Source organism: Sitophilus oryzae, unplaced genomic scaffold (genome assembly GCF_002938485.1).
Source record: "Sitophilus oryzae breed Bouriz unplaced genomic scaffold, Soryzae_2.0 scaffold_469_pilon_pilon, whole genome shotgun sequence".
Taxonomy (NCBI): Eukaryota; Metazoa; Arthropoda; class Insecta; order Coleoptera; family Curculionidae; genus Sitophilus; species Sitophilus oryzae.
Window position 1 is genome coordinate 667,642 of NW_022147050.1, and position 26,054 is coordinate 693,695.

General features: G+C 31.3%; 2 protein-coding genes across 2 annotated transcripts in view; both read left to right on the forward strand.

Annotated features, from left to right (window-relative positions):
* The first annotated feature begins 2,785 nt into the window (after positions 1–2,785).
* LOC115886152 (A disintegrin and metalloproteinase with thrombospondin motifs adt-1-like) lies at positions 2,786–24,697 on the forward strand. Its single transcript, XM_030905225.1, has 12 exons — positions 2,786–2,946; positions 6,474–6,636; positions 8,997–9,180; positions 9,651–9,874; positions 14,545–14,756; positions 15,577–15,768; positions 18,403–18,531; positions 19,517–19,769; positions 20,518–20,742; positions 23,065–23,185; positions 24,143–24,321; positions 24,381–24,697. The coding sequence occupies exons 1-12, from the start codon at positions 2,786–2,788 to the stop codon at positions 24,651–24,653; spliced, it is 2,316 nt and encodes a 771-aa protein (XP_030761085.1). The 3' UTR covers positions 24,654–24,697.
* The window catches only part of LOC115886141 (phosphatidate phosphatase LPIN3), a gene marked incomplete in the record, with an annotated part of 96,516 nt that continues 94,842 nt past the window's right edge, over positions 24,381–26,054 (forward strand). Inside the window, 1 exon segment of the mRNA XM_030905212.1 lies at positions 24,381–24,954.

Genomic DNA, 26,054 nt, shown 5'->3' on the forward strand with positions numbered 1-26,054 from the left:
TCAATACCACTAGTAAATAAAACGTTAGTTTTCCAGAACAGGTTTTGAATATTTGTCGTGTTACGCGTGCGTAGTGAGTCTGTTCTGTTGTCTTTCAAGTGAATCCCCGACTCTGTTATGTAGCTCGGAAGACGAACGAAAGAAATTTATCTCGAATATATTGAAGAGTACCTTAAAATCCTCCAGCCCCTTAACTTATGCCATCGATATATTGCATAGTGATCAAAACACATCACCACTTTTTAATAGACATGTATTCGATGACATCTATCTGTAAAGCGGCCCATACATTATCAAACAAATTGCGCAACGCGGGCTGTTGCGCAACGAGTTGCCAATGTATGGTAGTGTTTGATGCGTTGCGCAATTGCTTGATGAGTTTCAAGAATGTTTGAATTCTTTTGTGTAACAGGACTGTTTGCACAACGCGTTGTGTAGTGTATGTGTGTTGCGCTTCGTTGTGCAATATTTTAATTCTTTCATCCAAATTCTTTATTTTCTTTTTTGTTTTTTGGTATTATCGACATCATCTAGGGTATATGTATACGATAATAATTGACGCAATGGCAATTGAGGACATGATTGTTTCTCAAACAATGCACAACTTTTAATAAAAAAGTTTGATCAAAATTTTACGTGCATGGGTGATGCAGTTGTGCAACGGAACGTTGCGCATCGCTTTGTTGCGCAACTTCTTTGATAGTGTATGGACCGCTGAATCAGTCGTGCAACGCAGCGTTGCGCATCGCTTTGTTGCGCAATTTGTTTGATAATGTATGGGCAGCTTTACGCTTCGTTGTGCAATATTTTAGTTCTTTCATCCAAATTCTCTGTTTTCTTTTTCGTTTTTTGGTATCATCGACATCATCTAGGGTATATACGATAATAATTGACGCAATGGCAATTGAGGACATGATTGTTTCTCAAACAATGCACAACTTTTAATAAACAGTTTGATCAAAATTTTACTAAGTGCATGGGTGAGGCAGTTGTGCAACGGAACGTTGCGCATCGCTTTGTTGCGCAATTTGTTTGATAGTGTATGGACCGCTGAATCAGTTGTGCAACGCAACGTTGCGCATCGCTTCGTTGCGCAATTTGTTTGATAATGTATGGGCCGCTTAATGGATACATACTAAGGGCTGGCAAAGGTTAGTCTTGGGTCGAGATTTCCGTATGTAGGAAGAATACAATGCGTTTATAATGTACTGAACAAAGAGAGTAAACACGTTGCCAAACGTATGAAATGAATCGAGAAACTGTGCACATTGCTAAGAGACGTGGAAGGGGATATAGCAGATTTGTCGCAGTTGACCGGTCGACCCAGTCAGTACCTCTGTCAGTACTTAAAGTTCTAGGGAAAGGTGTACATCATGCATTCAGCTTCACGGTTTAATTACGTCTCGTGATACTTTATTTTTGTTTATTTATTAACGAGTCGTTGTAATTTTCTCTATAGCTTGAAAATTTTTAAGTGCATGCTCCAAACACTTGCATTTTTGGTAAAAATAAGCGGAATTGAGTTGGTTTTCGACAGTGGTCGGGCTATTAGAACTCTGAATTCAAAAATCGATATCTCGAAATCTATTAGAAATAATTGATTGCAGTTTTTTTCAAAAACTTTCTTAATATTTCTGCTGTATTTTTTCGTAGACAGTAAGTGAAAATCTTTATCAATAAAAAAATTACACGACTGCTGAAAATTGCTATGCTCTAAAAGTAAATAGATGGTTGTTTACAATTTTTGAATGGAAAAAAACAACCTTATCGAATTTTTCTTATGTAAACATGTTGTAAAAGGTCCTATCTTCAAAATAAAAAAAGTTTCAATATCTAAAGTATTTCTTGAGTTATGGTGTGTTATGTGTTAAAAATTATTAAGATTACTGACGTTTTCCCGTTATAAAAAAAATGATACTTAAAGATATCCTTATAATTCCATTTCAGATGCTCACAAACATTTATAATGATTTTATCTAGTCATTTTTTCGAAAAAAAGTCTTAAAAATAAGCGGTAAAATAAAATTTTACTTTACTTGATAGGGAAAGGCATACCGGCAACGCCGCAACAGCACTCCGTCGCATTTCTCTCACTCCGACAATAAGATCCCTATGCGATTTACTTCCACACACATTTAAATACCGACCCAAGAGTAACATTTGCCAGCACGGTATAAAGTACTACAAAATCGGTTCAATTCTGTAAAAAAAACATATTTTTGTGTTTGTAGTATTGATTTTTGAAATGACTTGTTGCAGCTCTGAACTGGCATATTTTGGAGTTATTTGAAAAAATGCAAAGAGTAAATATATTTCTTATACCGTAATCTAGCAGCCCTGAAAATATTTTCACATATATAATCACTCCAAAGACTATTCCTCTAGTAATGATTCTTTAATTTTAAGAAAAGATAAATCTATATGGAAAATATGAACAATTTTAATTTAAAAAATCATATAGCACACCACTGCCAATAGCAATAAGGTCAACATACTTTACGGGTTTTACCTAACCCATCCTATTCTTTTGATCTTAAAATATTCATTCATTATCACTTCAGCTGCTCTAAAGTACCCTCATCAGTCACCATGTAACTGTACTCGAATAAAATATAAAAGAAAAATATGTCCGCGTTGAAAAATTAATATTCCCTAAGTTCTCAATTTTTCTATTTCTTTTTTTTTATATAAATTTATTGATATGTTGAAATACCTTTTTGCATTGTTGTTTGTACGTTTAATCCAATGTGGAACTTTAAAAGAAGCACGTTTTTTGAACGATGCTATGAGTGAACACGATTTGGCTTACTACTTTCAAACAACTGATAGAGACGCTATTCCAGACTATGAGGTAGTTCATCTTCCGGTAGAAGAATTAGTGAAAGATGATTTGAAAGAAGAAAATGACGACGAAGGCATAGAATATTCATTTTCCGCTTTCCAAAGGTAAATTAATGTTTTTTTTAATACCTCTAATAAACAAGACAATATGTTCAATGTAAATAAAACCAAACTGAATTGAGTTATTTAACTGTATATTTTAATATTTATTTGCCTAATATTTTAGCGTGTTTTCGTAAATTATTAGCGTGATTTTTTTTATAGTCGGCATTTTTATATATTTGCGATATACAATATGAAAAATATTGTCCGTTAATGTTTTGTTTGATGTGTATACAAGGTGTTAATTAATATTACGTAGAATTTTAAACCTACACTTAGATACTCGCAACACGACCGGTAATATTATAAAATGTGCTTTATATAAAGTTTTTAACAACTAAAATTTTTTTTTAAAAGTATGTATATTTACTAGTGGAAAATATTTTATTACTTCATGAAACGAGTATTCAATCTTGTATTATTGGGCGAGGGCTTTTGTTTTTTAAAAAATGAATAATATTAATATTAAAAAATAAAAAATCGGTAAAAAAACTTTAAGTTAAACGGTTTTATCTTATGTGCACTGAAAACTAGGAAATAATAATAACAATTAGGTATTTTGAACTTCTAGTTCAGAAATATTTTAGTACTAGGCAGAATAGCTTTTAGGCATATTAGACTAAAATAAAAACGTGGGGCCCCTCTGAAATCCTACCTATGGCAAAGCATAACTTTATACTTTGGTAGATCATGAGCTCGGCGTTCGCTGGTGAAGCCGCCACGGCTGGTTATTGATTGTCAAAATCTCCAGTTACGATTATAGTAAGTCGATGCAATCCACCTTAGTATAGAAGAAAGTATTACAGCAATAGTTAATGGGCCCCACGTTTTTATTTTTAGTCTAATATGCCTAAAAGCTATTCTGCCTAGTACTAAAATATTTCTGAACTAGAAGTTCAAAATACCTAATTGTTATTATTATTTTCTAGTTTTCAGTGCACATAAGATAAAACCGTTTAACTTAAAAGTTTTTTTACCGATTTTTTATTTTCTAGTTTTAAGTATTTAACGGAAATGCCTACCGCATATTCCTCATTCTATTTAATTCATTTAGTGCATCATTATTACATGGTTTCTACCTGATAATTTATTACAATCTAATTCCTCAATACATAGTCCTTCCAGAGACTTGACTCGACTTAGAGCCACGTATGCTTGCCCTTCCTCAAACAATTTTGATGCTAGCCTGGACTCATGACGCTCAGGTGTTTCTGCCGCTAACAACTCTCTCTGTCTGTCACGTTGTGATGCTAGCCTGGACTCATGACGCTCAGGTGTTTCTGACTCTACCAGCTGCCTTTGTCTCTCATGTTGTGCTATTAACCTGGCATCATGTTGCTCAGGTGTTTCTGTTGCTAACCGTTCTCTTCGTTTCTGTAGTCGACTATAGGTTTCATTTTCACTTTCTTTTGCACGTTTCGTTCTATACTTTTCTTTCGCCTTTTCGAGCCTTCTTTTTCATTGTGTGCCAAATTTCAGATCAATCTGACAACAGGAAGGTACTTAAATTTAAAAAAAAAACATCTATTATACTTTTCTTTCGCCTTTTCGAGCCTTCTTTTTCGTTTTTATTTTTGTTTGTTTTTTTTATTTATTGTTTCCATGTTGTTCCCACGAGTAATGGACATTTTAACGGTCGACCCCCCCAGAGGTCCAGTAGAGGGGCAAGGCTATAATATACAACAAGAGGCGCCCAATCTTGAGGGGAAAACGCTTGCGACATTACATTTTTAGCCACCCTAACGCCCTACAGTCCTCAGCACGTTTTAACCTATTACCTTAACTTGGGTGGTAAAGCTACCGCTAACTACGTAGGTACATCTAATCACCTACTTTTTTTTATCTGTCCTTCTAACGTCACACAATCTTGGACACAATTGTTCTGGACACGACTACTCATGCCCTCACCTAATACGCCATTTTGTAACGACGTCCATCTTGGATTTTAAATTTTGTCATAATCACAGTATTCTACTAGTGTAGCCCTTTCATTTGATACCCATATTGAGGGGGTTGTGGAAAAATATGAAATCCGCCATTTTGTACCGGCGGCCATCTTAGATTTACAATGTTATTGATATTACTATACTGTATTGTCATCGGAACTAAAGGTGTGTACCAAATTTCAGATCAATCTGACAACAGGAAGGTACTTAAAGTTCAATTTCTAATTTTGACCCAAATAAACAAACAAATAAATAAATACCGTACGGGTCGAGCTAAATAAACACATTTTTTGTAATAAAACATTTTGATGAATGTATCAATCAATTTGATCACTTGGATTATCAACCTCGTGTTCCTGTAGATTACTTTAATACCTACAAAGTTTGTAAAAAAAATAAAAACTAACCACATTTTTTGAACAAAACAAAACAAAATAATATTAACTAAACAAAACCTGAAAAAGTAATTTTTACTACATCACAAGCAAATAAAAATTAATATTTAGTCAAGAGTCATATTTCAGTCAAAATTTCTCTGGGGGATGCCCAACAGCACTTGGGGAGGCCCCGGTATCCCCGTTCCCCCCTTCAATTACGCCAATGGCTTAGTATATGGTCCCCCTGTATATTTCTCGAAAAATTAGTTTGCATTTTTACATGGTTCCTCAAAAAAAAAACAAGAATATACAGGGTGTTTCAAAAAATATGTGCTATCTCTCGTGGGGAGATTCCTCGCGTAAAAATAAGATTTATTTTTTGTACCCAACATAGGTCCGATTTTACTTTGTTTCGCAGCTACAAGGTCTTCATTTTTTTTCAATTTATTATAATTTTTTTTGAAATGCTTTTAGCGATTCTAATGTAATTTAAATGGTAAAAAATACTATAAGTGCCACATATTTTAATGCTAAACAAGAATTGATATATTCACAGGGACGTGCATATGGGTAGAATATATTTTTAATAAAAACATGTGCGCCACTGACTTTTTTTCCCTTGTTAGCAAAATTGTGTAGACCGTTTAATGTCGATTAAAAGTTGTCTCTTGATATTTTGTCTTCTTGACGAGATAAACGCAATTTTATTATTTTGCCTTTATCCCAAATCTAGCAAATTTTAAAAATGTTTAATGCCATTAACTGGTCACAGTGTTAAACAATTGCTCACTGATTGATTCCTCATCAAAATATATGAAAAAAAGTTTCTATAAATTAATTTTAAGGTTTAAAATAAGGATGTTAAAACTTTTAAATTTATTAATTTAATTTTTATTTTAATTTGATTAATTGTGATTAATAAAATTAAAATAAAAATTAAATTAATAAATTATTTACGTAATTGTAATAAAAAAAATATTCCAGTTATAATAAATTTAAAAAATAGACTTAAACTCCCTGTAGCTACGAAACAAAGCAAAATCGGACGATATATTTTATGTTAAGTCTATGGACGATGTATATATCGTTGATATAAAAAATAAATCTTATTTTTCGTGAGGAATCTGCGCACGACAGATGGCACATGTTTTTTCAAACACCCTGTATATCTCGTATTATGTATACCCAAATTTCAGGCCGATTAATTTAAACTGAAAAAGAATACCAACATATTAGGAACGACATTTAAAACATACATCCATGAAGATGATAATGTTCAATACTTGAATCAAACACCATTAAACTGTCATTATTTACACGAAGATGAAGAATTTGTTGCCGCACTTAGCATGTGTACCCCTAAAGCTGTGGTAAGGCATTTTCAACATTTAACATGATATTTTTAGTTTTATATTAAAATAAATATAACTTTTTTTCAACTAATTACTAAAGAATTACTATATTAATTTTTAAATCTGTTTTGTAATCTTTCCGTGAATCTTTATTATGATTATTTATTTAACTTCTATTGCCTGTATTTTCCTAAATGGAAAAACAAGACTCCATCATAATTTATGTATACAAGGTTGTTCACCACATACGACGCGGAGTATTGTAGCTAAACGATGAGATTTTTACAAATTGTAAGTTTGGGGTTCGTTGAAGGACTATTAGAGCTACAATTTAAAAATATTTTTACAAGATACAGAGTCTCCCAAATAAATAAAAAATATCAAAGTTGTATTTTTTAAATGGAACACCCTGTATATTATTACATTTTTAGTTTCTACGATTAAAATAAAGGTAAATTTGATTAAGGTTTATTATACTTAAACCTTACCGTTTTTGAAATATTTTCAATTTCGTGAAATTGCAGTAAAAATTTTAAAGCTTCATTTCTCCAAGGGTATCAATGTTTTTAATACTAAATATTTAATGAAGTTTATTTATTGATCAGTTATTGTGTTGCAATAATAAAAATAATACTACCTTATACAGAGTGTCTAAAAATCTATTTTAAATAATTATTAGCTTCAAACGGCAATAACTTCTTTAATTTAAATGGAATGCCCTGTATATTTTAGGAGAATCAGATGCACAATTAAATTGTCTATCAAATTGTATTATACCATTTTTTACCTATCCCTTCAAGTTTTCGTAGAAAATGCATTTTCTTATAATTTAGACCTCATTTATCAATATATCCATGGAATACTGACATTTTAGATTGTTTTTAAAGCAACAAATGTACAAAATGTACAGACTAGTAATATTATCGTTTTTAGCAAAACGATAATATTACTAGCCCATTTGTATGCCAAAAGAAAACTATTTAAATCTTTATAAAAGAGTATACCATTAATTAAATATAACACCATTATTTCCGCCCATATACTAATTAATGACATACTTAATTGTGTTTGTTAATAAATTATTATAAATAAATGTGGATTTTTGAGTCAGAAATCAATATAATAATAAGTTATCAAATTAAAGTCTTTGTTGTTATACATAAGCATTTATTAAAAAATGAAATATCATATTTAAGGTGTTACTTTTTATCACACTGTCTAATGCCCATACAAAATTCAGTTTTTTAGTATTTGGAGCAATTATTATTAATCATCGCAAACAGTCAGTTAATGTAGTTTGAATACTGGAATCATATTAATTGGTCCTCTTTAACAAATATTTAAACAGTTTTTTATTTTTAATGAAATAAACGAATTATATCGACAATATTAGTATCTGTACTCTTTAAAAATTTGGTACATCTTTAAAATAATCTAAAATGTCAATAGTCCATGGGTATATTGATAAATAAGTTCTAAATTACAAGAAAATGCATTTTCTACGGAAACTTAAAGAGATAGGTAAAAAATGGTATAATATAATTTGATAGACAATTAAATTGTGCATCTGATTCTCGTAAAATATACAGGGTGTTCCATTTAAATTAAACAAGTTATTGCCGTTTGAAGCTAATAATTATTTAAAATAAATTTTTAGACACTCTGTAGTATTATTTTTATTATTGCAACACAATAACTGATCAGTAAATAAACTTCAGTAAATATTTAGTATTAAAAACTTTGATACCGTTGGAGAAATGAAGCCTTAAAATTTTTACTGCAATTTAATAAAATTGAAAATATTTCAAAAACGGTAAGGTTTAAGTGTGATAAACCTTAATCAAATTTACCTTTATTTCAATCGTAGAATCCAAAAATAGAATAATATACAGGGTGTTCCATTTAAAAAAATACAACTATAATATTTTTTACTTATTTGGGACACTCTGTATCTTGTAAAAATAATTTTAAATTGTAGCTCTAACAGTCCTTCAACCAACCCAAAACTTGAAATTTGTAAAAATCTAATCGTTTAGCTACAATACTCCGTGTCGTATGTGGTAAACAACCCTGTACAAGACCACAAATATTAAAATAATATTGATTATTAAAACACACTTCCGTGTATTAACAGTATTTTTATGTATTGGCAACATCAATAGTAAATAATGTAATGTAATAAACCGCTTAAATTCTGCCAAAATCTTAGGGTACGCCTACCTTGCCTACCCTGACGAGCCGCCACTGAATTTCTTTAACAGTTAACTAAATATTTTTTGATTCTGTCTGTTATAATTCTACGTATGAATTTTACCTACATAGTAACATAATATCATTCTTCTAGGTTGATCTAATTAGAAATGTTAATTGTATTTTAGCAAGGTTTAATTTTTTTGGACAACTCTACCTTCGAAATACATCCGTTAACTCCGAAACTTCAAAGATTGGTAAAGAGGGATATTAGTGATGAAGAACCTTCTAGTCAGAGAAGAGTACCTCATATTATTAAGAGAGCAAGATTCGCGAAAGATTTCTTGTTTGATGATTTATTTCCTACAGCAGGTAAGAAACGTAAAAAAATTGTCACTTAAGTATGGTAAGTGATATTACACCAAGACTTTTATTATACAGTGAAAGTATAAGTACACTCTGTATAAGATTTTTTTTATTGCAACACAAAATTTAATAAATAGAAAACTTCAGTACGATATTTTGTTTTAAAAACTTAAATACACGCCAAGAGAAATAAAGCATTAAAATTGTTACTGCATTTTCAAAAAATCGTAAATATTTCCAAAACGCTAAGAATAAAGTGCGGTAAACCTTAATCATATTTACCTTTATTTTAATCATAGAAACTAAAAATGTAATAATATACAGTGTGTTCCATTTAAAAAAAATACAACTTTGATATTTTTTATTTATTTGGGACACTCCTTACCTTTTGAAAATAATTCGTGTGGCTACAATACTCCGTGTCGAATGAGGTGAATAACCCTGTATATAGAAACCATATTTGATTGTTATTTTAGGTAACCTCTTGGACAGAAATGAAGAGTTAAATGACAACATAGGCGATATTTTCGAGGACGAAATTTTCCAGAATACCCTTAATAATAACCTTTACCGTAGAACTCCGCCAATGACTGTAGAACTAGCGTTGTTTTTTGATGAAGCAGCATATAAAATATTTGGTCCTTATTTTGGTTACGATGACAGAAAATTACAGAATATGCTACTAGCCTACATAAACGGCGTAAGTAAAAATTTCGTACTCTACTTGCATACCTATACATACATATGTACAAATATTTTTACCTTAAACCTCTCCTTACATATCGATGAGTAGGCTAAAGACAGAACAAGGCTTCATTCAGAACCTCGCAATTAATGGTTTCAAGATCATAATATACCGGGTGTTTCTCAAGAGTGGTTCGCCTCTATAACTTTTTTATTTTTTCTGATAAAAAAAACGAGATTTGGTATGTAAGCATATGACATAAATTAGGGCTCATTGACGTATTCAATTTGTTTCGATCACCTGCTTCACTAAAATGACCACAACTTTTGATTTTTAAATGGCACCCTCGGTATTTTTTTACTTTATTCGATAGAAAATGACACTCTGAATAGAATGCCTAGTACAAAATATTAAAATCGCAATCGCAGATTACGGTCGCAGCGATTTAAAAATCGCAACCCCTGTTTCAATTGCGATTGGAGAATCACAGTTTTGCTCATCTCTTCTACTATTTCCTAGTGATGGGCAAAACTGTTATTTTTAGATAACAGTTGAAACTGTTATAGTTATTTATAAAAAACAGCTTAAAATAACAGCTTAAAAATAACAGGTTTCTTTATTTTACTGCTAAATATCTGAAAGTATGAGGCGGTCACCGCCAGGCGTATTAACGCAGTTGCAAGTTGCAACAATGACGTGCTCGGTGGTAATATTTCCAGGGTGTCAAAACATTTCTAAATATCGATTGTTACCTAAAATACCTCTCTAAAACGGTGGTTGTTTACAAATAAGGGCTGTTACAAATTGCGATATAAAAAAAAGCCAAAATTCCGCCACCCGTCTATACCTATACATTCCGATCTACCTACGCCCTGCCCCTCGATCCGCGTAGATCCTGAAGTGCATCTTACTCGACGGGCGAGAAGCTCGTTATGATTTTACCATTTGCGGTAAAAAAATAACAATATAAGAAAATGTGTAGTATATTCTTCATAAGTAAACCAACTACACACTAGAGTTTGTGTACCCGCGACTTCGTTCGTGTCGAATTAATAATTTTTAATGGTGATGATAAAGCAAAACAAGAATTTCCATTAACATACAGACTGGATAAAATTTTCTCACATGTGCCAAAAATAAGCTTTAAACGTCGAGCAGTTTAAACAGAATCGTGGTTAATCAATTACTCAGCTTTTTGGAACACCCTGTATGATTTTTGAAAAAATGTCAACATATGTAAAAAAACAAAATAAATTATGCGTGTCCAGGCGTTTTCCCGAAAGACTAACCGTTTTTTAAATAACAAATATTGTAATATTTGAGGGGCGTTTTCACCCTGTTGGAATTTGAGATTCGAGAAACCCCTCCTTATCGAACCTCAACCCCACAGTCAATCCGTTTGCCAAAAATCAGCTTTAATTTAAACGTCAAGCAGTTTAAGCAGAATAGTGATTACTCAATGGTCATATTTTATGAAACACCCTGTATATATTTTTTAAAAATCTGAATATATGTAAAACAACATAATAAAATATATGTGTTTTAAGAGTTTTTCCGAAAAACTCACCGGTTTTTAAATAAAAAATATTCTAATATTTGAGGGTAGTTTCACCCCCTTAGAATTCGAGTTTCGAAAAATCCCTTCTTATCGAACCTCTACACCCTAAAGTCAATCCGTTTTCAAAAATCAGCTTTTTTACGTCAAGGGCTTTAAGCAGGATCGTGATTAATCAATGACCAGATTTTTCAAAACACCCTGTATACATTTTTAAAAATCTTAAAATATTATTCTGAAAATTTTTCAGAATAAATAAATACCTAAATATTGAAACTTAATAAGTAAGTACTGAAACATACAGCGCCATAATATCTCGACCTCCGCCCGTTATGCTCGTAACAGGTTGAAAAACAATGTACTATCTAAAATAACTGATGCGTTATTCTCCAAACTGTTTCGAACCTCCATCGACAATCGACCGATGCAGCAGCGTTCCTTTCCCACTCCGATTATCTCGACCACCGCCCTGTTATGCTCATAACAGGTTGAAAAACAACGTATCTAAAATGACTGCTTCTCCAACCCGTTGCGAGCCTCCATCGACAATCGACCAATGCAGCAGCTTTCCTTTCCACTCCTGTTATCTCGACCGCCAGGCGTTATGCCCGCAACTGTTTCAAAAACCTGCTTCTTATTTTTAAGAGGTATCGACCGAAGCTACGTTCGCCGAAGCGCATTCCCCACTCCGTTGTCTCGCCGCCTGTATCGATGGTTGACGAAATAACATGTTTTCCATCCATACTAGTTGTTTTTGGAATTGCTTCGAGCAGCATAGAATTTCGTGACGGTGCAGAGCGCCGACTTCGTTTTTCGTTTTACGAGCGGCCGATCTCTACCTGTCGTTATTTTATATCTGTTATTTTTTAGAAGTAGTAACGGTTGCGTTATGTTATTTATAAATAATTGTTATAAAATAACAGATAGTTAAATAACAACCCATCACTACTATTTCCAGTGTTTTACCACAGTTTAAAGAATACATACCAGTTGGCCCACTCTAAGGAATTCTATTGTTATTTTGACTTCAAAGGCGGCCCGTGACCCTTCGAGGTGACAAAAAATTATTTGTTTACCGGGTGCAGCGGAAGTGCTATTTTATCAGTCAGAACGCTGGCCGTATACGAGGGATCATCTAAAAATACTAAGGAATTTTAATATAGCAAGTAGAAAAATAAAAATACAGTACTAGTTTTATCGATTAACAGTTTTAGGCGTCTTTAATAATGGATCAATATTTATTTACTTTCTTCTTATTATTATTTAATAACATATCTCATTGTTTACAAATATAAATACGATATGAATTGAAATGTGAAATAAAAAACGGATTTTAGTTAAGTACATTATCTTATAATACTAATTTATTCATGTTAATTTTACAACAAAATAATTTTCATATATTATTCTATCCTAATTCTTTGGAATATGGAATTAATAGGGTAATTATTATTAATAATTAATATGCAAACCCCATATGAAAAATTATACTAAATAAATATAATAAGTTAATTTTTTTAATATATATAATAATAATTTGCATATTTCTTAAATTATAGCATGTTTTGCTTTATAGCTGTTTGCATTTTACTTTAATTACCTATCCGGAAAACCCAAATTTTATCGTAAGATAATAAAAGTACCTTTGCATACAACTTGTGTTGCCATTGTCAATTTTTTGGATTTTTTTCTCAATTTTATGATCATCATGAACAGTAATTATGACTGTTAGGAGTTAATTGTGTAATAAATTTTACTGTTCGATAAAATTTAGTAAAAAACTGAAAAAAAATTGACAATGGCAAGACAAGTTGCATCCAAGTACTTTTTATTACCTTTTGAAAAAAGGTAGATAATTCAAGTTAAATGCAAACAGCTAAAAAGCAAAACATGCCATAACTTAAGAAATATGCAAATATAATTTATTACAGTAATTACTACTAACTGAAGAGCACACTGGAAAAATAATGAAAGTACCAAAAAGGGGGGGGGCTACACCTTTTGGTACCTAAATAAACGGGAATATCGATAACGGCCACATAGAAAGAGGCATTTAAAAATGGGAAAAACGATATAAACTCGAATATAAAAGTACATGCGTAATTTGAATTAAAAAAAAACGGTTTCCTGAACATTTATCATTTCTGGATACTCATCGTTTTTCCCATGTGCTCGTCAATTTTTATATTTACTGTTACATAAAATTTAGTAAAAACTCTAAAAAACTTGTCAATAACAGAACAAGTTGTATGCACGTATTTTTATTACCTGACGATAAAATTTGGACTTTCCAGGTAGGTATTTAAAGTTAAATACAAACATCTAAAAAGTAAAACATGCTATTTAAAAAAATGCAAATATCTTAAAAAATAATTTAATATGCACTTTGCCAAACCGGTAAATACTGCAAAATGCAAAACATAATAGTAAAGTATCTACTACTACTCTAAAATATCTACTAAAATAATAAACTAATTGTTAAAAATAAATATTTTGTGCATATTTCGAGTAAAATCTTTTCTTAATTTATATGTATATTTTTAAAACAATTTATTCATAGTTAGGTTTCCATAATTATAATATACTTAATATGTCTAATACTTTAATTATTATATACTTAATATCCTATACTATATAAACTCATACCTTCCTTCATCTTTTGGGCACCTAAAGAACGATACTGCACAAATATTTCTAGTAGACATTTTATTCACAATTCGAACAAAACAACTAAAACACTATTTTTGGTTCACCCTATGCGTCGGACCGAAAACAAAACTAAAATAAACTTGGAACGCTGTGTACACGTCGACCAACGGATGTAGACTGACCCAAATCTACAAGACAGACGGGGAGCTGCGGGAGGAATTTTGAAACGGGCGAAGAGTGGGTCTGATACTTTTACTGATATATTTATATTCTTTAAACTGTGGTTTTACTATTATTACACAATATATTAGGATTCGATTCTCATTTTATAATTAGAACCTTTGTTTTTCCTTAAGAATGCAAATACGTTATTTTGACTGCAAATCCTATAGCTAGATTCTATAATTCTCTGTCCACTCTTGGAAGATAATGAATAATAACTTAATGTTACTTTTGATTTTGAGTTTTGATATTTAATTAGGTTCAAGCTCTGTACCATCACCCGAGTTTGGGAAATAGTTTGGAGCTAGTACTAGTCAGATTAGACATTATGAAAACCCAACCCAGACAGATGCCACATTATAATGGAGAAAGATCACAGTTGTTAGATAGTTTCTGCGAATACCAGGCCAGTATTAACCCTAAAGACGACTCTAATCCTGATCACTGGGATATGGGACTTTACGTTTCGGGGTAAGGATAGTTTAACTATTTAATTTAATATCTAACTAACTATTTTTTTGCTATTATTATCCTATAAGAGTATTGTAAAAAAAGATCATAAGTTGACTGTTATTAAATCAGTTATTCTGATACAGATCATACCAAATAAGTCACTTTTAGTCACGTGATTAAGCTTGACCGGCACAGCCACTTTTACATATTTTCTTTTAATCAAAATATTTTAAAAGATAAAAATTAATTAATTATAAATATATAAACAGTTATTATTTACATCAAAAAAACTCACCACCTTAACAGCATTTAAGCGACATAAAGGGCCATTACTACAGCTTTCCCGTTCAAAATATTCTAATATAAGGTTGCGATGAGAGTTTTTTGCAACGACTATTAAGCTATTTTGTACACTTCGCACTAAAAGAGCAATGTTCGACTGCAAGGTCTGCTAGTAAAAATGTTTAAGCTTAAAATATCACAACACAATTCATTTAAACCAAAAACTCGTAATACAAAACTAAAGTGTCAAAACGAATGACAATGTCAGAAAATAAATAAATAAATGTGGCAACTTCACATTCTTTACAGCGGGCTACCAACTGAATCCCCAGCCGGAAATTTAAATTCTAGATAGTCAGCCGGGCGCCAAATATGTCTACGGTTGGCAACAATGCATTTAAAAATCGCGCCTCGATTACGTAACTAAAAGTTTAATTGACATCGCTTATAGTAAAGAGTATTGTAATAAGGACTAATTAACTAATTATAATTTTGTTATTTTTATCCTCTATAATACCCCATAAGGATACTCAACTCAAAAACTTTATCTTTTTAGATTGGACTTTTTTGCTTACGAAAATGGAAAGAAAAGCGGAGTCACGATGGGATTGGCTACAGTGGGCGGTGTATGTTTGGACAAATATGCTTGTATTATAGCTGAATTTGGAACTACAAATGTATTTGGGAAGCCGTATCCTAGTGCCGGATTTACTAGTGTTTATATCTTAGCGCATGAAATAGGACACAAGTAAGCATATTTTTAATATAAATATCATTTGCCTATTCAGCCATCTATAATTATTGTAAGATTATTATTTTAGACCTACATTTATTTGTATAGTCTATAAAATAAATAACTTTGAATTTTGACCGTTATTTTTTACCAACATGGCAAATATAAAATCCCTCTATCAAAAGAGTTACTGATATTCTTTAAATTGTGTGCCTGAACGAATCAGATAGGTAACTCTTTCTACGTTCGTGAAATAGAAACGGAAAATATTAAAACAAGTGACAGTTGCAAAAATCAACACGAAATTGCAAAAATCCAAGGGCAAAAATCAACACGAAATGACATAATTGTCAAAAGTAAAATGTCATCAGCTATTGACATTTCTAAATATCAGACCTATGCCGTCTCTAATAGAACAGCTTCGAGCGAGATTTATAACGTCACGCTAATTAGATCCTATGGATTAATAAATATGTTGTAGAATACATGGAAAACATAATTATTCCTCGTATTTTTGGTTTGTATTTTAAAAATTTTATAGTTTACATGAAATATACATAATATACAGTTAATAAATACAATATATATACCTATTTATGGTAATAAGTACTTTGGCAAATAAACTATGAACCATACAAATGCAGCAAATGTTTTACGATATACAAATAATGAATAGGTACATAAGATAATGGGTAAAATGAAAAATATATTTTAAATTTGGGGGTTTGAAAATCGATCTAATTTATGTAACAAAAACTATTCAATATCTATTAATAGTGATGTATTATTATTTACATTCACAAAATTTATATGCATATTTTACAAGTATCAATGTTCGAAAATTATATATTTGCAAATAATAAAATATCATAGAAAAAACGGCGTCAGTGATGACTTTGAAATTAAGGTCGCCGTCATTTTATATGTAAAATTATTCTAAAATTTTTGATTTTCTTGGGATTTAGGTTCGGGAAAAAGGCTGATTAAGTTTTTATTTGGTTTTTCATTTTTTTTTGTTTAAAAAAAACGTTTCGGCTAACATTATAGCCTTCATCAGTGTTGTGTCAAAAAATAGTGTCGAATATAATCCAAAAAATTACATATAAAATATTCTAAATATATATGTTACTGTAAATGACCGAAATACGGTAAAACCTAGGACTTACCAAAAGCAAGTGGTAGTAAAAACCAACTAACCCCCAAAATAACCAGGCTAACCAATGCATTAACACCCTCCAAATAACCAGGCTAACCTAATTAGTTAATGCTGTTGGTAATTCCTAGGTTTAACGCGCTTATTCTAGGTTTTACCCCATTTCGGACATTTACAGTAACATATATATTTATTTATTAATACATATTTATTAATCCGTACTATCTAACTAGCGTGACGTCATAAATCTCGCTCCGAGGCTGTTCTATTAGAGACGGCATTGCGTCAGCATGGCCGCAAGTTGCTAACCTAATAAAATTAACACTAGTAAAGCCCGCGGGAACTGTCAAATTCAAAGTTATTCGTTTCACAGACTATAACATTTTGAACATAATACAGGGTGTTTCAAAAAACATGTGTCATTTCTCGTGAGGAGATTCCTCTCGTAAAAATAAGATTTATTTTTCATATTAACATAGGTCGGATCACAGACTAACGTAAACTACAGGGGTAGCTACAGGGGGTAAAATTCTTCATCTTTCGATTTATAACGAAGCAGAATCATGTTGCAGGACCCATGTTGATATCTAAAATATTTTTTTGCGTGAGGAATTTCCCCTCGAGAGCCGGTAGGTATTTAAAGTTAAATACAAACATCTAAAAAGTAAAACATGCTATTTAAAAAATGCAAATATCTTAAAAAATAATTTAATATGCACTTTGCAAACCGGTAAATACTGCAAAATCCAAAACATAATAGTAAAGTATCGACTACTACTCTAAAATATCTACTAAAATAATAAACTAATTGTTAAAAATAAATATTTTGTGCATATTTCGAGTAAAATCTTTTCTTAATTTATATGTATATTTTTAAAACAATTTATTCATAGTTAGCTTTCCATAATTATAATGTACTTAATATGTCTAATACTTTAATTATTATATACTTAATATCCTATACTATATAAACTCATACCTTCCTTGATCTTTTGAGCACCTAAAGAACGATACTGCACAAATATTTCTAGTAGACATTTTATTCACAATTCGAACAAAACAACTAAAGCACTATTTTTGGTTCACCCTATGCGTCGGACCGAAAACAAAACTAAAATAAACTTGGAACGCTGTGTACACGTCGAGCAACGGATGTAGACTGACCCAAGTCTACAAGACAGACGGGGAGCGGCGGGAGGAATTTTGATACGGGCGAAGAGTGGGTCAACTGATATATTTATATTCTTTAAACTGTGGTTTTACTATTATGAATTTCCCCTCGAGAGCCGGCACAAGAAACAACCTGTAGAAAAAAAGTTGGATAGTAATATTGTTTCCCTCTTTTTCAACTGAAATGAACTAATGAAGAATTTATTGAACTATATAAAAACATGGCCTTTTTATTATTTTATAATTATTAAAATGTCAAAGCTCTTGAAATGAAAAATGAGTTTTCATGAATGGCAAATTTTGATCTTATAAAAAAAATCTTTTAGTTTAGGTATGCACCATGACAATAGTGGAAATAGATGTCCTAAGGATGGCTATATAATGTCTCCCTCCAGAGGAACTAACGGAGAAACTCAATGGTCCACCTGTAGTGCTGAAGTTATGTCAAAATTGGGGTAAATATGTTTTATTTTATTTTTATAATAATTTTACAATATGTGTGATTTATAATAAAAGAAAATCTCTCTATCGATCAGTATTAATATAAGTATTCATCAATGGTTCATCTCTGAAAGATATATTCATGTGACAGTTTTATAACTGAAATACCTAATAAAATAATAAAAACAAAAACATCATTTTAACTTCAGCTTTGCTATGTTTTTCACTTAAGTTCTTGACAACGACATTGAGTTATTTAAAATCAATGGCATTGTTTTTAAATCAAAGTGTAAACACAATCCGGAGACATACTGTATGTTATATTAGAAGAGATACCAGCCATCTTGATTGACATGTTATTGAAAAATCGCTTTTTATTCAAAATCTGAGCTAGCTAGATATAGGATACAATATAGTTTGAAAGAGCATTTGAATCTGCTCCGATTTATTTTAAAAAATACAGGGTGTTGCATCTGAAATAACGAAGTTATATAAAATAAATCCTTAAAATAGATCAGCAATTTTTGGAACCCCTGCATAAATTTAAGGAAGCAATCGCATTTTTCAGTAAAGTTTATCTCTCCTTTAAACTCAGCACAAGAATTAATTCTGAAAAGTAATGTGTTCTACAGGGTGTTAATAATCTATTCTATTGTAGCATGCATATTAAATATATTTAAATATTTCAAAAATCAAAGATTTTAAACATATTTAACCCTTATATTAAATGCCTTTTTTTGGGCCCAAGAATCCAAAAATGAAATAAAATACCGGGTGTTCCATAAGAAAAAATATAACTTTGGTATGGATCTTAGTTCTGAAACACCCTGTATATTTCAAAATAATTGTAAATTTTGCACATTGCCACTCCACATATATCCATAAAATATTTTGTTTCTACATCTTTACGTTTTTGTATAATCAACCGAGGCTTTCTGATATTTAATACGTTGTTTAATTTTAATATATTCTTAAATACCTACTCCATATCTATCCTAGTTGGGCAAAATGTCTGAAAGACTCCAGTAAACCAGTGAGGTCGAGAGACCATTCCCGATTTTTGGATGTTCCCGGCAGGATTTACACGGCAAAAAAACAATGCGAGGTTCTTCTAAGGGATAAGGACGCAGTGATAGCTCCAAGTCAACAATTGTCTGAAATTTGCTACAACTTGCAATGTAAAACGCCTCACAGAAGCGGATTTTATTTTGCAGGGCCTGCTTTAGATGGTACGCCCTGTGGATCTGGAAAGGTATTTCATACAATGTTGTTTTAAAATAGTTCAAGTACGGCATTTAGAGAGCGTTTGTAATAACATATAATATGTTATTACAGACTATATACCTATATACCGATCTGCTCATTGAAACTGCGTGGTCTGGATTTTAACGTGTAAGACAGTGATGTCGACAGCTTAATGGAGAATCAAATGTATTAAAAAGAGATAAAAGTTGGGTTGATACATTTCTTCTATGCGGTATTGCCGGATTTTGCATCAAAATTTCAAACCGCACAAGTAGGCATTTATGAAAAATGTTGCATCTAGGACTGGAACTTTATTTTTCACAATTAGTTACTCATTTTACTACAGCTGTAATAGATTATACTCAGCTTAGATATATTATCTTCATTTCAGTAGTATACATGAACATTTTTAAAAAAGTTTATTTTTTTACACACATTTTCCTACAAACGTAAAAACCGGCAACACTGTATGCCGCTTTTTATTTTGTCCCTCTGCCTGTCAACCGGTTATTTATATTTATCTCTGTCGCATGCACTAAAATAGAGACCACGCAGTTTCGATGACCAGATCGGTATAATATTTCTAACAGAACGTCAACGGTTTATATTAAAGCTGACCTCAAAGCTCCATATTGATCACTTCGCGAAGTATAACAAAAAGTGTGGACACGAACTAAAATTAAAATAGTTTTAATTGGCTGGTCCCATGATGAATGTTAAAAATTAAAAATCATTAATGAAATCACTTATTGCAGTACTGTTACGGTGGACACTGCAGTTCAAGGCAACTACCTAAACCGGTGCAGGTGACTCCGGGTGGGTGGAGTTCTTGGATGAAGAGTTCTTGTTCCTCTGGATGTTTAAGTAACGCGAAAGGTATCCAAATGAGCACTAGGGAATGCAATAATCCACCGCCAAAGAACACTGATCAAGGCTGCGAGGGAACCAATAGACAGTTCAATTTTTGCAAAGACGATAAGGTAAAACAATTTAAAATATTTTCTTTTATGTGTATACAGGGTGAGTTTCCTACGATGTTCTCTATGGGTATCTCGGAAACTACTGGAGATAGAGAGTCGGTTAAATGGAGAAAGAATTGCAGTTTTGTGGGGTCATAAATACGCGACTTTCAGATTTTTGAAAAAGTTTATGGCTTACTAGAAATTTTCGAAAAAAACAAATTTCGGCTATTTTAAAAATTGTCCCTAATTCCATTATAATCTACTTTAGACAAAAAGTTTTCAGATAAAAGTTGTAGATAATCATATCCCTAATGAGCTTGTGTTCTCCGATTTTTTCTAAAACTTGTCATTTTTGACATATGACACAATCATATGTTTTTTAAATCGAAACCATAGTTGGCCATGACTTCATAAAAAGCGCCATTTTTTAAGCTTTTTAGCGATATAAGCTATAATATGTCTTCTTCGAAAAATTACTGAGTTATAGCCGTGATACAAAGAATACAAGGTATGATATTGCGCAGGTTGGTCACTACGTTACAGGTGACAAACGGCACCATTGGTCGGTAAGCTCCGCTCGCCAATTTCAAATTGTCAAACAGATGACACAATAAACGTGAAAATAATTTTTCAAATGTCAAACTCGATAATTTGACATAACTTTTGGGGTTATGTCCTAATTCTTCCCTATTTTAGGTCTTTTTTTTATTAGTGGCAATTGAATAATATGGATATTTTTTTGTATGGCGTATGACGTCACAGGTGGTATGCGCAAACTTAACGAAATTGGAGCCGCTATCGATCATACGTTGTTTTCTTTGTACCATGAGTTATAGCCAATTTTTATAATTTTTAAACAATTTCACTTAGTTAGCAATGGAAACAAGTTTAATAGTCTTTGCTCTCAGAAATGTGAAGCTGTCACATCCAAACTTTGTAAATTAAAATAAACAAAAATTGTAAATATGAATTTTTCAAATGAAGAAAAGCGTGTAGGATTATCTGTTCAACTTTTCTTGGCCATACATTTTCGAGGATACGTTGACCGGTGAATGTTTTTAGAGAAAGATTTTCAAAACATGTTAGAAAAGTTAAATTTAGTTTAGCCAATTCTTTCTTGACTAATTTCACTTAGATTACATGGTATTCTTATTCTGTTATGATTTATAACTTATAAAAAGTCAGAATATATTATTAAACGGTTCTTTACAATTTACATTACATAAACTAAAGCTTAAAAAAATAATATCACTACATACGCTTTAAGTTATTTTAGAAAATGTTCAAAAATCCGCCATTGCTTTGAGTTGCATCTTTTTAAAACTAAATTACTACCGATTCTCACAGAAGGACCGGTCGACTTGATTAAATTTCTCTCGTGTCGCCACTTTAGTGCCTGTCTTAATTCATAATTTTTTTTGTAAACCTTATTGTTAACCATACCGCATTAAAAAATCTAAAATGGATGGATCAGGTGATCGAGGAGGCCCATGCAATTGGTCCACCTCTTCCTATGCCTGAGGTCGCATAATTATGATATAAATAATGTTTAAAATTTCTTTTATTATGGGGGGGGGGCATAATGAAAGCCATGTTGGAACCACTCTATTGATGCGCGAGTATCTACACGCTTTTCTTCATTTCTTCATTTGAAAAATTCATATTTACAATTTTTGTTTATTTTAATTTGCAAAGTTTGGATGTGACAGCTTCACATTTCTGAGAGCAACGGCGATTGAACTTGTTTCCATGGCTAACTAAGTGAAATTGTTTAAAAATGATAAGAATTGGCTATAACTCAGTAATTTTTCGAAAAAAAAACATATTATAGCTTATATTGCTAAAAAGCTTAAAAATGGCGCTTTTTATCAAGTCATGGCCAACTATGGTTTCCATTTAAAAAAACATATGTTTGTGTCATATGTCAAAAATGACAGGCTTTAGAAGAAAACGGACACAATCTCATTAAGGATGTAATTATCTACAACTTTTATCTGAAAACTTTTTGTCTAAAGTAGATTATAATGGAATTAGGGACAATTTTTAAAATTGCCGAAATTTTTTTCGTAAATTTCTAGTAAGCCATGAACTTTTTCAAAAATCTGGAAGGCGCATATTTATGACCCAACAAAACTGCAATTCTTTTCCCATTTAACCGACTCTCTGTCTCCAGTAGTTTCCGAGATACCCATAGAGAACATCATAGGAAACTCACCCTGTATTTTGACAAAATATAAAAGTGGTAACTTGTTAAAAATATCTCTAAAATTTTCGACTTTTTTTTAAATAAAGAGTAAATTACTTTGTATAATTGAGAGTAAACGTATATATTATTTTTAGTTATGTAAAAGCAAGAAACAAACTGCAACCGAGTATGCTTCCAGAAAGTGCCAAGAGTTTTCCAGATTATTGACTGAACTGGATCCTCAAGGTGTAGGTCTGCAAGCACCCCACGAAGACGGTAAGTTTGTTTTCTTTTCAACATTTTTCATGCAAAGTTTCAGCCAGTTTCAGCCTTCAGAAATCACATGAGTGACAACGCATGGGTAACGCCATGGTAACGCTGACGCTTTATGTTCCCATATTTCTCTGTCTGACTGTTATATTTTTGTTTTACATTGCATTCGAATGTTATCTACAAATTTTCATCCTTCAGAAAACAGTTTGAAAGTGCTAATTAAAATTACGCCTTTGCGCGCTTCTCAGCGCCAAGTGTCCCGGAACTGATGGTCCGCAAATTGGGACGCAGTTTTTCAGTGACTCGCCTCAGCGACCGTATAAAAATGTTTGATTCGCCATCGAAACTATTGTTACATATCTTTAGTTCTGTATTCTGAATCTTTACTATATTCAATAATAAAAAATAAATTCAGATTACAAATCATAATTGAATAAGAATGAATACATTCAAATTTATACAAAATAAACAAAATATGTATAAACTTACCGTCTTTCAAATTTAAATTGTTTGCAATTTCACTCCAAATTCGGCTTTTCAAATATAGTTTGCATCCTTTGTGTCATACAGCACTTATAAATCTTACTGCTTCTATTAACTTTTCATCTGCCATATTTTTACCAAAAACAAAAAAACACCGGTTGCGAAAACAATTTTAACACGCGACGCGCGAAAAACCGTGTCTAAACTACCGTATGATCGAATAAAACGGCGTCCAATTGGCTTGGAAATGACCATGGTACAAAGAATACATGTATGTATACATGTATTCATTGTAGAATACATGAATGTATTCTTTGTACCATGGAAATGACGATCGATGACATTCGATTGACCCTTGGAATTTTACATATAAACACAGCGATCTTCATTTCATAGCCATAGCTGATATTTATATTTCATAGCCATCGTTGATGACGCCAATTTGCGCTTAGCTTAAATGGCTTCTATTATTTTTAGATCGCTTGTGGACTAGCTGTGCTATGTTTTGCAAAAGAAAAGATTCTGGCATTTTTTACACTCCCAGATTAGAGCTGAACGACCTGGGAGTATCCCCATATTTTCCCGATGGTTCTTGGTGTCATAGAGATTCAACAGGCATGAATTACTACTGTATTCAACATCACTGTTTGCCAGAAGTAAGTTGCTTTTTTATAATTTCATAATTCATACAACATTCAAGGTCTTTCTGTTTCAGAACTTTAAATTTACCAAAATCCAAGTGCCGGAATTAGACGATTTACCGATTCCCCAAAATGCCGAGCCGAATAGGTATTCACTACCGGCGAATATAAAGGATTATTTCTCTTTAGGTCCAAATGGTAGACCTCTAAAAACATCAATCAAAATATCTGATCTCAAACCATCGACCGATGAAGATTGGGAAACAAAGGATTACGTAGAATTGCCTACTATCGAAAAACGATTTGGCGCGTTGGTCCAGGAGATAAACGATCTCAATTTTTTCTGATTTTTTATTTTAAGATGTTAAATATAAAAAACTAATACATTTTTATATTCCTTTTATGTATTTTTCTTTACTCACGCAATCCAAAATACTTTCCAGTTTTATGTGTTGCATAACCTTCATTAATGTTTTGAAGGATACGATTGAACTACCGTAAGTGAAGTTACCTAAATTTTACAATGACAAATGACAAGATGTGTAAGTGAAAAAAAGTGAAAACGTTTTGTTAAAGATCAAGATTATTATTTAAATATTTATATATTGAAACGAATTCTATTTTACCTAAAGAAGCTTTTTATAAAAGGTAAGTCTACATTATTATACATACCTTTTAATCATAAGGTGTCATTTTAAAAACAGCTTTGTTCAGAACCCTTTGTACAAGGTGAACACATCTGTTTTGATTTTGATGGATCTTATTTTTTGTTTCCTTTTGCATAATCTTAAGCACATTTTTAATTTACTGTATCATATACGTGATTATTCCGAATAATATTGCTTATGAAAATATAAAATTTATTTTATTCAACATAGAAGTTTGATTAAACTAATTGAGAAATAAAATTTCCAATAGAACGAATATTTTTACCTAATATTGTTTAATATGTTTTGGTTTGAACAATATGTGTAACCAAAACGTTTTAATTTACTTTTCTTACTAAATATCTAATATTGTAATTTGTTTATCTAACAGGAAACTATAATAATAAACTTTATTAAAAGTAGGTATTTACTTATTGATTATTATTATGTACAAAGTACATATTGTATTTTCATCTAATTTGCATGAATCGTATTTTTTATTTTGAGTGCAAATAATAATTGAAAATAATTATTTTTTTAAATCTCAAAAACCTCTTTAATCCTGTAAAATCTCTCTAAAAATCCAAGGATGTATTAAAACATCTGTATAAATAACATTTTAAAAGTTGTTTACGATTTTGTATCAGGTAGGTATGTACATTTCTTTTTACTTTACACTTGGCACGTGTTTTGGTTTTTAAAGTTTCCAGTTAACAAACAACATTCTTGATTTAAACCAATATAGGAACCAAAATATTAAAATGCGTTGAACATATAATATAACTGATAAACAACCATTACTTGATTGCGTAGCTACAGTAAAAATGTTTTTAATCTTTATCTGCCATTTTTCAATTATGTTTCTATTACTACTGCGTTTTGAATTAAGTTTAATCAGATAATCGAGGTGTCATGGTAATTTAAATTATTTTATTTACAGTTTATTTTTTACAATTACCTGATCATAATGATTTATTTATTTCGTATTTATTTTATTAAAATTCATCACTTTTGAGACATATTTAGGTGAGTGGTTGTAGGGATATCTCTCGCAAGCTTTTTTCTCTTTTTATGAGCGTAGTGAAATTCACAGAAAGTATC

Bases quoted from the DNA above. Each gene is read 5' to 3' on its own strand.
- LOC115886152 (XM_030905225.1), top strand. From the start codon at position 2,786: ATGAGTGAACACGATTTGGCTTACTACTTTCAAACAACTGATAGAGAC. The intron at 18,532-19,516 runs GTAAATATGTTT...TATCTATCCTAG, and splicing joins GAAGTTATGTCAAAATTGGG to TTGGGCAAAATGTCTGAAAG. The intron at 19,770-20,517 runs GTATTTCATACA...CACTTATTGCAG, and splicing joins CGCCCTGTGGATCTGGAAAG to TACTGTTACGGTGGACACTG.